We start from the raw sequence: 14,705 nt of genomic DNA, 5'->3' as shown, positions 1-14,705 counted from the left end.
TGTCACCCTGCTTGTTTAACTTATATGCAGAGTGTATCATGAGAAATGCTGGGTGGAAGAAACACAAGCTGGAATCAAGATTGCCAGGAGAAATAGCAATCACCTCAGATATGCAGATGACACCACCCTTATGACAGAAAGTGAAGAACTAAAAAGCCTCTTGATGAAAGTGAAAGTGGAGAGTGAAAAAGTTGGCTTAAAGCTCAACATTCAGAAAACGAAGATCATGGCATCTGGTCCCATCACCTCATGGGAAATAGATGGGGAAACAGTTGAAACAGTGTCAGACTTTATTTTGGGGGGCTCCAAAATCACTGCAGGTGGTGACTGCAGCCATGAAATTAAAAGACGCTTACTCTTTGGAAGAAAAGTTATGACCAACCTAGATAGCATATTCAAAAGCAGAGATATTACTTTGCCAACTAAAGTCCATCTAGTCAAGGCTATGGTTTTTCCAGTAGTCATGTATGGATGTGAGAGCTGGACTGTGAAGAAGGCTGAACACCGAAGAATTGATGCTTTTGAACTGTGGTGTTGGAGAAGACTCTTGAGAGTCCCTTGGACTGCAAGGAGATCCAACCAGTCCATTCTGAAGGAGATCAGCCCTGGGATTTCTTTGAAAGAAATAATGCTAAAGCTGAAACTCCAATACTTTGGCCACCTCATGAGAAGAGGTGACTCATTGGAAAAGACTCTGATGCTGGGAGGGATTGGGGGCAGGAGGAGAAGGGGATGACAGAGGATGAGATGGCTGGATGGCATCACTGACTCGATGGATGTGAGTCTGAGTGAACTCTGGGAGCTGGTGATGGACAGGGAGGCCTGGCGTGCTGCGATTCATGGGGTCGCAAAGAGTCAGACACGACTGAGCAACTGAACTGAACTGAACCCCCTGGAAAAAGGTTTTAAACACTACTGGATAATTCCGTTTTCTTTAAAACTCTTTAATATCAACATTCAACACACGCACACCAAAAACTATAAACGTTAGGTGATTTTAAAATGAAAAGCTACCTCAGTTATGACTGCACAACGTTTAAATTCTAAATGAGCCCAATTATTGCACAGTTCCTGAATTTCAGGAAGTAAGGATGGCTCAAAAGTCACTACAATCGTTCAAGTCAACCTTCACCGCAGAACCATCACAGTTCAGTTCAATCACGTCACCAAGGAACTCTCTCAGCTTCTCTACATTACCGCATAAGTGCCCCAGCCTGGGATAAGCAATGATTCTTTGCAGGGGTACGTAAAACTTATCTTCAATACAGAAAGGTTGGGGAGCCATCTCCATGGCTTTGTCATCTTCAGTGAGTACTGGAACTGGAAGGTCTGAGGTGAATTTTCCTGTCTGGTTGCCAGGGGCTACGAACTCAGCCTCCAGTTCATCCTGTCTCAAACTCACTTGGTATTTCCGTCTCAATCTGCTCACTTCTCGGTACACTAGATAAATCACCACACGTCTACGGTAATTTATTTGCTGTAAACTTGGGTATGAGGTTGTATAAACCTGAAGGAGCAAAAAAAAAAAGAAGACTTGGAATAGAAGAAAAATTTTCAAAACCACTAGTAACCTTTTAGCACATTAGAATCAACTGTATATATAATTAAGCATATGAACATGTCAAACCTTACCTATTGTGAATGTCCCAATTATGAGGGTCAAAAATTCCTGGCATATAGATATTCTTCAATATATTCTTTACCATACACACCTCCTTAAACAAAATGGGTCTGACAAGCTTGAAGACTCAATTTCAAGTCATGTCCTGAATCAAGCTACACAGAAACTGCTGCTGTTTTCCTTCTTTCCTAACAGATTACAAAGTTGGGGAGGTGGAGTGTGCAGTTGCTGGAGAAGTATTTCCAAGACACTAGGAGATCATCTCTGTAACATGCTTTGAGAGATCATGGGACATGGGATTCTCCTCAAAAGAACCTCATTCACACTTCTCTCTAGTGGGGACTCATCTTGCCATCCCAGTAAATGAACTTGCTCTGAAAATACAAAGAACACTCACAACTTCATAAACATGTTCTCCATGATGCTCCAAAACAGCCAGTTCAGCTGCTTCTGCTTTTTTCCGGAAGACCCCTATCTGGGTACAATAGCCAACATCCTCAGCTCCTGTAGGTGGTTCCCCCACACCAGTAAACTCCACCGAGTAATTGTAGCGACTGGCCACATCTAAAGCCCTAAAAGTCAAAACAAAGAGAAGAGATGATTTTCTAAACTAAAGCAACCATTTCTAGAAGAATATAAAAATTACAAGTTAAAATAAACTGCAATTCCTACATCACGTAAGGCCGTATCACTGGGTTTGCTTATTTCTGCAAAGAGCATTAAGGCAATAAGTGTCAGTCTCCCAGTAACTGTAAGAATATGGAACAGTGTGCAGGGACAAGGAAACCAGAAGGGCTATAATCCCAGCTCCTATTTGGGTTTGCAGTTTTGCCAGAACATGACCATCTGTCACGCCATTCTGGGAGATAACTCCCGATACCTTCACATGAAAGGCACCAGTGCCCACACACTTTCCACACTCGACAGAAAAAATAAATGCCCAAATGTGGTAGTTCCTTCGTGATTATATGCTAAGTTGCATTCTGGGAATCAATTTTATTGGAGTAAAGTAAGAAATAACTTATTATGGTAACCGTAGATACTAAGATTTCATATGGTTTAAAACTCCAGTGTAGTCACACACACAAAAAAGACACGTAAGAACTCACCAGGTCTGAAACTGCATTCTGCTCCACTCAAATTTGTGATCTGAATCTCGAAAGACTGCACATGGAAACAGGGAATTGAATTCAGAGTTTGGTGTGCTGATGACAATCATGGCTGGAGACATGTACCCAAAGACAACTTCAGGAAACTTCGCCAGATCTTCTGAATCAAAATGTTCTATTCTAAAGTGGTCAGTGAGAAAGATATAATGAAACGTAGCTTCATTCGCAAGTAGCTCCCTAACTGATTTAGCAAAACAATGTCTAACCATGGACCTCTCAGACCAGATAAGAGAAACATGGTTTGATGTCTTTCACAATAGCCAAAAGGCAGTTAAAAATAAGCAAATGATGGATAAGCAAACTGATATATACAATGGAATATTCAATCTTATAAATGACATTCAAACCCAGGCTACACGTGGATGACACTAATCACTGCACCTCGCTCTTCAACCAATGTTCTAATGTTCTCCGTCAGTCATTTCAAACATTAGGCACCTACTGTATGCCAGGCAATAGGAAATACAAAAGAAATAAAAACACTCTGCTCTAGAGAACACGTTAAAACACTGGAAATCTGGACACAACAGTAGGCAAACTGACCCTAGAATAAGACACTCAACTACTATTAAAAGGTCATTTAGAGATATATTTTAGTCTCTGAATACCATTTCCCATTAAAAGAAACCAGAAATGGCATATTAGGAAGGAAAAGTAGACAACCAGTCTGGTACATCTTGTTATAACAGGAAGTAATATATCACAAGGACACAGACATATCACAAGGACACAGATGCCAGCTTGAAAGGACCCCTCCACTGCTGTTGACCAATCATGGGAAGATCTGAGTAACAAAATAAAGTTAGTCACAATCCATTAAAAAAAAAAAAACAGGACTTCATGAGTTCACACTGATGATAAATAACTGAGGTGGGAGGGCTCCTGACTAGTAAATCCAGAGAACTGCTGAAACCACAAAAAAACATTTACCACCATATATTATAGGCAAGTTTAGGGGGGAAATATGGATGAGTAACAAGATATGTGCATGGTGTGCAGTCTCCACGCTGCTTATTTGGGGCTGGAAGGCAGTAATTATACAGCTAAGCAAGCACAAACACACCTTGACTGGAGAGATCAAAATTAACCTCCCGGGGACAGACAGACATTAGTGCCTCCAGATGGAATGACCTGAGGACCCAAATACAGAGCTCTACTGTATTCCAGGAATCTAATCATTAACAGCCAAAGCTGAAAAATACTCCTATTAAAAATAAAGAGAACCATGGAACTGCCTGGTGGTCCAGTGGTTAGGACTCGGTGCTTGCACTCAGAAAACTAAAATCCTGCAAGCCATGAGGCACCAGCAATAACAAAAAGGGAACTGGCTATTTAATACTGAATTTATTAGGGGCAAAGAGTAAAACCTACACTTATATGGTTCAGAAAAAAAATGTGTGGAGGGAGACTGAGGGAAACAAGAGAGCACATTTACATAAGATAAAAAAATATGGAAAATGTTCACCTGTGAATCAGGATAAAGGAGATGGGTGTTCGTAGTACTATATACATTTTCTATCTTAACCTATAAACTTAAAGTCATCTCCAAACAAAAAGCCAGTGAAAACCTAGGCCCAACTGACAAGCAATTTTCTCCACAAATAACTCAGATTATGACAAATATTTAAGATACTAACTTTACTGGGACTGATTAATTCACATTTTTCAAATGAATGTGTATAGTAAGAACCAGTTTCATACTTACAATTCAATACATGCTGCCAAGTCAAATCCGAGCAAACGACAGTCTTTCTCTAAAACAGAGCCATGATACAAGGTAATCGCTAAATCCAGCTCTCGGGGATCCAGATGATCCCCTACACATGGGGACAGCTTTGACCTGCAAAGCATTATTGCAGAAGGAACACTTGAACACATATAATCTATTTAGAATATCTTACCAGCTACAGAAACTCTGATCCTCTGATAAATTATCTCCTGCCTACACTGCTTAAGTCTGACATAGCCCATTTCCATGAATTGCTGTATTAAGCACAAGGTCCTAGGGTAACTTCCTCTCTCATGGGGCATTAAATGGCTGACGAGAACAAGATTTTTATATTTGATATTGCTCTCATTATTAATACTTTTGGTTCTCTCTCCTCACTTTGGATCAGTGATTTTCAATTTTTTGTTCTTTAGAAGAAAAACATTCTTAAAAGGATCTGTGGAAGTCATATATGACCAAGCAACTCATTCAAACTGAAGGAGGCCTTGGGCCTCTGCCCCAGTGCTGTGGCAATTTAAATCCTTTGCTATGTTATCTTGGTGTTCAGCATTGGACTTTGCCACTTGAAACTGAATTTGCAGTGCTTTGATGGCTTTAATTACTGAATTGAGGCTATACTTTCTACATAGGTAAACAGAACTTCTAGGTATTATTCACAACATACAACCAATTAGTGTCATGGTAAAGGCATTATTTGGTGAGCCTGCAGCTCTCATAGTGCCTTCTTTTAAACAAGCTGTATAGAGCTGGTGTAAGTAAACACTTCATCTGGGAATTCCCTGGCAATCCATTGGTTAGGACTCCAAACTTTCCTGGGCGGGGAACTAAGATCCCATAACTGCATGGCGTGGCCAAGAAAAAAAACACTTCATCTAACTATAATTAATAGTGCCACTACTCCTAGTTTTAGATTAATGCATAATTATTTTAGAGAATTCAGTATTACCCATTCCACTTAAGTCTCCCCTCATTGATATCTACTCCAACAAGCTCTTCAACGCACTTTTGGTATTTTAAGATCGCTAAGAGGCAAACATCACCACACCCCAAGTCTGCAACCTGTAGATGAGAAAGAATGGTATGTCAAAGACATTATAGCCAGAAATCACATATGATCAAGCATTTTTTTCCAGAAAGAGTTGGGTACCAGAAAAACTACATAATATCTTTTTGGTAGAAAAATAAAAAGGAAATTAACCTGATACATTGAAAACCTGGGGGGGGAAAAAATAGGTCCTGCTAACTTCCCAAGACCTACCACAGTGTTAGGACAATAAACTAATTCATGGAGTTCCCTGGTGGTCCAGTGGTTAAGAACTGGCCTGCCAATGCAGGGGACACAGATTTGATCCCTGGTCTGGGAAGATTCCACATGCCGCAGGGGCAACTAATCCCATGCACCACAATTACTAAACCCGCAGTCTAGAGCCTGTGTTCTGCAATAGGAGAAGCCACCCCAATGAGAAGCCCACACAGAAGTGAAGACCCAGCGCAAGCAAAACCAAATAATTAGAAATGAATAAACTAATTCAGTTTTCAAGGAAAATTCTAGGGGCCTGGCATAGGAACAGCACCTATGACAGGCAAGTGTTCCAAGAGGGGTCTGTGCCTCTGAGAAGCTTCAAGATTTAAAAAAGGATACTGACCAAACATACTAGGATATAGTCTAATCTGTTAATCTAACCTAATTTATATTCACATACATTCTTAAGATTTTTATCATATCTGACTTTCTTAATCACACAATAGTCTTCATTAACCACAGAGAGTTATCTATATATTTCTGAACTCTACTTATGAAAAGGGCAAATGAAGATAACTCATGACAAATACTTAAAAGTACCTATACCCAAAAATATACACTATCTGAGTTGCACCCATGGTTATTCACTAATTTTCCTCTTTGAGGCAGGCACATTTATGGAATGGTGGGAAAAGGGGAACACAGAAATGAAAAAGGAAAATCTTAACTACAGAAAGCGTATCACAGAAGCACTCAGCTGCACTGATTTTTAAATAGTATAGCAGCCATGAAATTAAAAGACGCTTACTCCTTGGAAGAAAAGTTATGACCAACCTAGATAGTATATTCAAAAGCAGAGACATTACTTTGCCGACTAAGGTCCGTCTAGTCAAGGCTATGGTTTTTCCTGTGGTCATGTATGGATGTGAGAGTTGGACTGTGAAGAAGGCTGAGCACTGAAGAATTGATGCTTTTGAACTGTGGTGTTGGAGAAGACTCTTGAGAGTCCCTTGGACTGCAAGGAGATCCAACCAGTCCATTCTGAAGGAGATCAACCCTGGGATTTCTTTGGAAGGAGTGATGATAAAGCTGAAGCTCCAGTACTTTGGCCACCTCATGCGAAGAGTTGACTCATTGGAAAAGGGTCATTGATGCTGGGAGGGATTGGGGGCAGGAGGAGAAGGGGACGACCCAGGATGAGATGGCTGAATGGCATCACGGACTCGATGGACGTGAGTCTGAGTGAACTCCGGGAGATGGTGGTGGACAGGGAGGCCTGGCGTGCTGCAATTCATGGGGTCACAAAGAATCGGACACGACTGAGCGACTGAACTGAACTGAATAGTATAAAGAAAGAATGGAGCTGAAACCGTACTAAGTATATATGAGCCCTATCACTAACTGTAAACCACCTAGCAGAGAGAAGTCTGTAGAGGTTAACTTAATTCATGACAGAAGCTACCATTTTCTTAAGAAGTCACTCATCCTTTAGCCTGTAACTGGCCCTACAGACTTCAGATGTTCACTGAGCTAGCAGTTTCCCTGGTCCTGTGAAATCCAAACACTGGACTTCCCTGGTGGTCCGGTGACTAAGACTTCATGCTCCCAAATGCAGGGAACCCAGATTCGGTCCCTCATCAGGGAACTGGATCCCATATGCTGCAACTAAGACCTGGCACAGCCAAATCTATAAATAAAATATTTTTTTAAAAACAGAATCCAAACACTGCCACAGAAGGGAAGTGTTACCAAGACAGAATCCAGGGCCAACACTGATCACATACCTCTGCTACAAAGGGAGAGCGGATGGATGCCAAGTGCTCCTTGCCTCCCCCCACCATTATTATCTAGTTAAAAAGAACCACAGTATCTACGTCCACAAGACTTGTCTACCTGATGTGCAGACTAAATGCTCTAGAAACGTGAACCATGTGAGGATCACATCCAGTGGTAAAACGTCAAGATCTCCTTCCCATCTGAAACCTGCAATGTTGAATTTTACCTGAGCTCTGTGCGCCTATCCCCCATGCTTTGTATCTCCACAAAGAGTTTTCAGAAGGTACCGTCTTGCCCACACTCACAGATGTTGCCTAGTGTTCCCAGTCTTTGCTTAGAATGATTACCTTGACTACTTGTCCCCAAATTCTCTCCTCCCTCCAGGCCCCTGAACACTGGACTGCATTTAGCCAAGACTGCTCCCAGGTAATAGGCTGGTTTCCGGGTTCACACCTTCCACTATCCAATTACACCACTCTTTTATCCGACTTCTCCTCACCCTCCTCTCTAAGAAAATTCCTTTTTGACCATGAAGACAGATGCTCTCCCTATTGCAAACCCTTTCCCTCCTTGCAAAAGTCCTTTTGTATAGCCTCTGCTTACTGGCTAGGTCCTTATTAAGATATTTTTATTTGACAAAGCATTACAGAAGGCATTATTAGCAAATATCTGGAAAGAGAAATACTTACCTTCTTGGGTTGATGTTGCTCCACTAAATTTTTAACGAATTGGTAACGTTGTTTGTATAATGGAGGATTAAATTTAATTACCTTCTTACTGGGAACTTCTTCAACGTTTCCATCAACCATACTATTGCACTGAAAGTTTATAAATAACAACAACAACAAAAAGGTAAGTGTTCTAATCATGCATGACTTTAGGAATTAAATAAGAGAAAAGTTTTATTTCCCCCAATCACTTCATAGAATACATAGGCCCTTGAATCACCTCAAATGCTAAGATTAGGTGGCACTGTACTTCCTCCACACTTCATTTCATCTAAGCCTTCTTTCATGTCTTTTAAATTATTATCTGACTTTAATGCCCCCTGTAACTCTAGGTCAGCTGAAGGGAAAATTACTTATGAATTCATTTAATAAAACAATAAGTCTCCTAGCCACACTGAACTGCAAGGCCTGGGGTCCAGCTAGTGCATACATGCTAAGTCGTGTCCAACTCTAGCCCACCAGGCTCCTCTGTCCATGGAATTCTCCAGGCAAGAATACTGGAGTGGGTTACCACTTCTTTCTCCAGGCGATCTTCCGGACCTAGGGATTGAACCTGCGTATCCTGCGCTGGCAGGCAGATTCTTTACCACTGACACACCAGGGAAGCCCTGGGGTCCAGGTGGTCAGGAGGCTAGAAACTGTCTATAACTGACAGACTCTCCTTAACCAAACTGAAGTTAGACTGTGCCCTCTTTTGACTACACCTTCCTGAACCTTGTCCTGTCTTTGGCTGGCCTACCACAGTTTTAGCAGGTATCCTGTTAAGTCACCCACACGTGATATCTGATCACACACTTCATCCCCCACCTCAATATGTAATCACACTGGGCCACCTTCAGAATCCTATCAAATAGGTTTAGCATGAACCCCATATCCTTGATGAGGTTCTCCTCTCTTTTCCATCCACTGATTCCCTTACTCTGCTTACATGCTATATATCCCCAGGTGTCTATTGCATAGGGTTGGGCCCCACCTCTCTCCCCTAAAGCAATGCTCTTACTGCAATAGTCCTAAGTAGTTTTCCTTTTACAAATGTCAAAATTTCCTTGACATGACTCCCATTACAAAATAATGTCATGACTAATCCATAACTACTGTTACTGTTGTTCCTAAATTATTGTTGGTGTTTTTTAGTCGCTAAGTTATGTCTGACTCTTTGCAATCCCATGAACTGTAGCATGTCAGGCTCCCCGTCCTTCATTAACTCCTAGAGTTTGCTCAAATTCAAAATCATATCCAGAGTCAGTGATGCTTTCTAACCATCTCATCCTCTGCTGCACCTTTCTCCTTTTGCCTTCAATCTTGCCTTCACTCTTTCCCAACAACAGGGTCTTTTTCAATGAGTCGACTCTATCAGGTGGCCAAAGTATTGGAGTTTCAGCTTCAGCATTAGTCCTTCCAATGAATATTCAGGACTGATTTCCTTTAGGATTGACTGCTCTGATCTCCTTGCAGTTCAAGGGATTCTCAAGCGTCTTCTGCAGCACCACAATTCAAAAGCCTCAGTTCTTTGGTGCTCAGCCTTCTTTATGGTCCAACTCTCACATCTGTATATGACTACTGGAAAAACCATAGCTTTGACTATTAAGACCTTTGTCAGCAAAGTGATGTCTCTGCTTTTTAATACACTGTCTAGGTTTGTCATAGCTTTTCTTCCAAGGAGCAAGCATCTTTTAGTTTTATGGCTGCAGTCACCATCTGCAGTAATTTTGGAGCCCAAGAAAATAAAATTCTGTCACTGCTTCCACTTTTTCCCCTTCTGTTTGCCATGAAGTGACAGGACCACATGCCATGATCTTAGTGTTTTGAATGTTGAGTTTCAAGCCAACTTTTTCACTCCCCTCTTTTACCCTCATCAAGAGGATCTTTAGTTTCTCTTCTCTCTCTGCCATTAGAGTGGTATCATCTGTATATCTGAGACTGTTGCTATTTCTCCCACTAATCTTGATTCCAGCTTCTGATTTATCCAGGTAGGTATTTCACCTGATGTACTCTATACAGAAGTTAAATAAGCAAGGTATAACAATATACAGTCTTGTCATACTCCTTTCTCAATTTTGAACCAATCAGTTGCTCCATGTCCAGTTCTAACTGTTGCTTCTTGACTTGTATATACAGTCTTATAAAGGAATCCAAAATGCACTAGAGCATTGCTGTTCAAAAAAATATGCAAATATGCAACCTTCTCATAGCCTATTTTTAATAGTTTTAAGGTATAATTAACTAATATATCTGAAATATTTCAAGATAAAATCAGAAATGCCTTATCTGTATTTGAATGTCAAAAGATTCACATACCCAAGTTATTCCAAACATACTTCCATTTTTTCCAATAATGAAATACTTTTAATTAATTTTAAAGTCTACTAAAATTCCGTTCTTCAGTTGTTAAAGCCACATCCTAAGTACACAATAACCATGTGAATTACAACCATTTTACAAAAAGGACGTGGGCATCCGCGAATTTTAGTGTGCACGTGGTGTCCTAGAACCTACATCCCAGGGCTGGCGAGGGAGGAATGTACCCGACAGTGTATCACGGCGATGACTCTTCAGAGTCACACAGCAGGGCACGAGGGCAAGCCTCACCTCCATGTTGTCTTCCTCCACTCGTTGTCTTCCTCCACTCTTTTCAAGTTTCGTTGAAACAAAAGTGCAGCTGTCTCCTTCAACCCCTAGGAATCAGCAATGACTAGGCTGTAAATACAGTGTATCTGTTTTTGCAGAGGAAAAGCTGGACTAAGTAGCTGCTGCCTAGGTCATTGGGAAGGAAGAAGGCGAGGTTTCTCCCTTCTCTTTACTTTTAATCCACATTAAAGTATCATTTAACCCAAAGAATGTATCCAGGAGCACTGCTTCAGACAATAGCAAAGAAAGTACGGCTGCCGAAGTAACCTTCCGCTCCACCAAACACACGCAATAACACCTATTCTTTCCTTTTACTATCAGTTTGATTAAAACTGAACAATTCTATCAGTTGTGACTATTTCATTAAAGCCCTCAAAGTCACTCAAATTGCTTTCAACTACTTTCACACGTGGTCAAAATGAAATTTAAAGAGAAAAGTGTCCTACGTGAAAGTCACTCAGTCGTGTCCGACTCTCTGCGACCCACCCCATGGACTATACAGTCCATGGAATTCTCCAGGCTAGAATACTGGAGTGGGTAGCCTTTCCCTTCTCCAGGGCATCTTTCTTCCCAACCCAGGGATTGAGCCAAGGTCTCCCGCATTGCAGGCAGATTCTTGACCAGCTGAGCCACAAGAGAAGTATATATGCTCCAGCACATATCCAATTCACTACTGTCCTTGAATTTTACATCTTTAGTTCTCTATTGCACATCTGCCTCTATCAACTAGAACTCAGTCTAAAATGTAGACACATCGATCTCCTAACTTGAGTTATTCTCTAAATCGTAACTCGGAAACCCTCCTCAAGAGAGCATGAGTGGATGCAACTATTACCTTTCTGTAAGAAGCACCTCCGCGCGCGGCCAACCTGCAGACATTGCGGAGAAGAGTGGGTGCCTCAAAGCGGCGGCCGCATTTATCTCCGGGCCCGGCCCTTGACTCTGGCGCACGCGCGGTCTCACCACGTGACTTTACCCGCCCCCCACCACACCTGCTCCGCCCACACTTGCGCCGCGGGCACAGCTTTGAGGACTCCCTACTCCTCCGCCCGAGGTTTCCGGAGCCCAGCTCCGGATTCAGCTCCTTTCCTCTATGCTCCTAGCTCTAAGACATCAGGTTTGTGTCTTTTAACCGCCTCTGTGGCTCATGCCCCAGAGCCATGTCTTAAGTCTCCATCCGCACATTGACGGGGGGACCACGGCCCCTGCCACATCCCCCCTCGCGAGCAGCTGCGACCCGCCCCAGCCGGCCAGGAGCCGCGACTGTTGGCCCGAGGCGGCACCTCGCTCGGCGTGTCCGGGGCCGCGAGCAGGACGCCGGGCTCCGGCGGCTGTTGGCTTCGTGGCTCTCCCTGTGCGCGGCAAAGAGCCGAAAACGGTCCCGGCCAATGGAAGGTGCCAAGAGGAGCGACCGGGCTGAGCGCGAGCCCAGCAGCCGCTCGCGTCCGAATCGGCCAACACTCCCATCCCCAGAACAATCCACAAGGACCTTAAAGGGGACCGTGGGCTGCCTAAAGCTCTGTCGGTAACAACTGAACTCAGAAAAGCCTTGACACCTTAGTCCACAAACCTCCAACTGGTAACTACCACATGCTGAGGACACAAGTGTCTGACCTCTTAGAAAAGTTACTTTATCGTCTGCCCTTTCCCTTGCAGAGATTCAACCTAACACCTCAAAAGTTATTTCTTTCTAATATGTGAGAGAAAACCTTAAAGAGGAGAGGAAAAACGAAGCTGCCTTTATACTGGAGTGGGTTGTCATTTCCTTCTCCAGGGGATCTTCCCGATCCAGGGATTGAACCTAGGTCTCACGCATTGGAAGCAGACGCTTTAACCTCTGAGCCACTCCCCAGTAGCTCAGTTGATAAAGAATTACCCATTAGTACATCATAAATAATATATTGGGAAATATATTTTCAACCAGTTAACACCTACTATATGCAAAGCACAATGCTGACCCCTTCGGGGTATCACACAGATACATTGCACAGTTTTTATTTTTGACATTTTGAGGATTCTAGTCTCGTATGGAAAAGTTTATAACTTAAGGTAAGCTTCAGCAGGTTCCTGTTGGTTCTAGGAAACAAGAGTTTTAACCAACAGCCTTCCTTGAAGGAGCATATGCCCTATTACAGAATATATAATCTAAACAGGATCTTAAACATGAGTAAGTTAATTCCACGTCTGTGTATTTTTAAATCAATTAAATAAGGGGGCTGTTGGACTGAGGTGGCTCTAATGCCCTGCAAAGCCTGTATAAACAAAACTGAAGCGTGCAAATGTCTCAGTGTTAAGAAATGGAAGCCTAGGGACTTCCCTGGCCGTTCAGTATGTGAGACTTTGAGCTCCCAATGCAGAGGGCATGGATTCCGTCCCTAGTGTGGGGAGTTAAGATCCTACACACGCCTGGCTAGCCCACAGTAGGGGAGAGTAATGGAAACCTAAGGACAACCAATCATAAGCAAGTAGGCTTTCCCAAATAAGGCATCAGTTCAGTTCAGTTCAGTCGCTCAGTCGACCACGTGAATTGCAGCACGCCAGGCCTCCCTGTCAATCACCAACTCCCGGAGTTCACTCAGACTCACGTCCCTCGAGTCAGTGATAACCATCCAGCCATCTCATCCTGTCGTCCCCTTCTCCTCCCTGCCCCCAATCCCTCCCAGCATCAGTCTTTTCCAATGAGTCAACTCTTCCATGAGGTGGCCAAAGTACTGGAGTTTCAGCTTTAGCATCATTCCTTCCAAAGAACACCCAGGGCTGATCTCGTTTAGAATGGACTGGTTGGATCTCCTTGCAGTCCAAGGGACTCTCAAGAGTCTTCTCCAACACCACCGTTCAAAAGCATCAATTCTTCAGCGCTCAGCCTTCTTCACAGCCCAACTCTCACATCCATACATGACCACTGGAAAAACCATAGCCTTGACTAAACGGACCTTAGTCGGCAAAGTAATGTCTCTGCTTTTGAATATGCTATCTAGGTTGGTTATAACTTTCCTTCCAAGAAGTAAGCGTCTTTTAATTTCATGGTTGCAATCACCATCTGCAGTGATTTTGGAGCCCAAAAAAAAAAGTCTGACATTGTTTCCACTGTTTCCCCCATGTATTTCCCATGAGGTGATGGGACCGGATGCCATGATCTTCATTTTCTGAATGTTGAGCTTTAAGCCAACTTTTTCACTCTCCTCTTTCACTTTCATTAAGAGGCTTTTAGTTCCTCTTCACTTTCTGCCATAAGGGTAGTGTCATCTGCATATCTGAGATTATTGATATTTCAGCTTAGGCTTGTTGAAGCAAAAAACAAAATGGAATAGATATTGCTAAGAAAGCTCTCTAAAACGGAGCCAGAAGACCGCTGAAGAAGTGTGACTCATGCACACGTGAGCCTAGGTAGAGTCTGAACTTAACACCACTTACTCTGTTAATTCAGGGCTTCCCTGATAGCTCATTTGGTAAAAAATCCGCCTGCAATGCAGGAGACACCAGGTTCAATTCCTGGGTCGGGAAGATCCCCTGGAGAAGGAATAGGCTACCCACTCCAGTACTCTGGCCTGGAGAATCCCATGGACTGTACAGTCTGTGGGATTTCAAAGAGTTGGACATGACTGAGCAACTTTCACTTCACTCTCTTAATTCAAGCATCCAGACCATCTGCCCAGTGTTCTAAAACTCAAGATACTTATTGAACCTCTATCCTGAAAGAACGCCTTACAGGATATCCCTTAGAGACAAATATTTCCTTTTTTGTGTCCAGTCAGTCATAGTTTTTGACAGACGACTTTAACAACCTTGTGGCTTTTGCCTTTATACATCC

General features: G+C 42.7%; 1 protein-coding gene across 1 annotated transcript; it reads right to left on the bottom strand.

The window, feature by feature from the left end:
• Positions 1-1,096: 1,096 nt before the first annotated feature.
• On the bottom strand, positions 1,097-11,773 carry HENMT1 (HEN methyltransferase 1). Its single transcript, XM_068960742.1, has 8 exons — positions 11,764-11,773; positions 10,856-10,941; positions 8,228-8,356; positions 5,466-5,578; positions 4,496-4,630; positions 2,731-2,910; positions 2,019-2,193; positions 1,097-1,507 (listed from the first exon to the last, which is right to left on the bottom strand). Exons 1-8 carry the CDS (start codon positions 11,771-11,773, stop codon positions 1,097-1,099), a joined length of 1,239 nt encoding a protein of 412 aa, XP_068816843.1.
• Positions 11,774-14,705: the final 2,932 nt, after the last annotated feature.

This window comes from Capricornis sumatraensis, chromosome 2, assembly GCF_032405125.1.
Source record: "Capricornis sumatraensis isolate serow.1 chromosome 2, serow.2, whole genome shotgun sequence".
NCBI classification, from domain to species: Eukaryota; Metazoa; Chordata; class Mammalia; order Artiodactyla; family Bovidae; genus Capricornis; species Capricornis sumatraensis.
The sequence above is the reverse complement of the archived record's forward strand: the minus strand, read 5'-3'. Positions and strand labels throughout refer to the sequence as shown.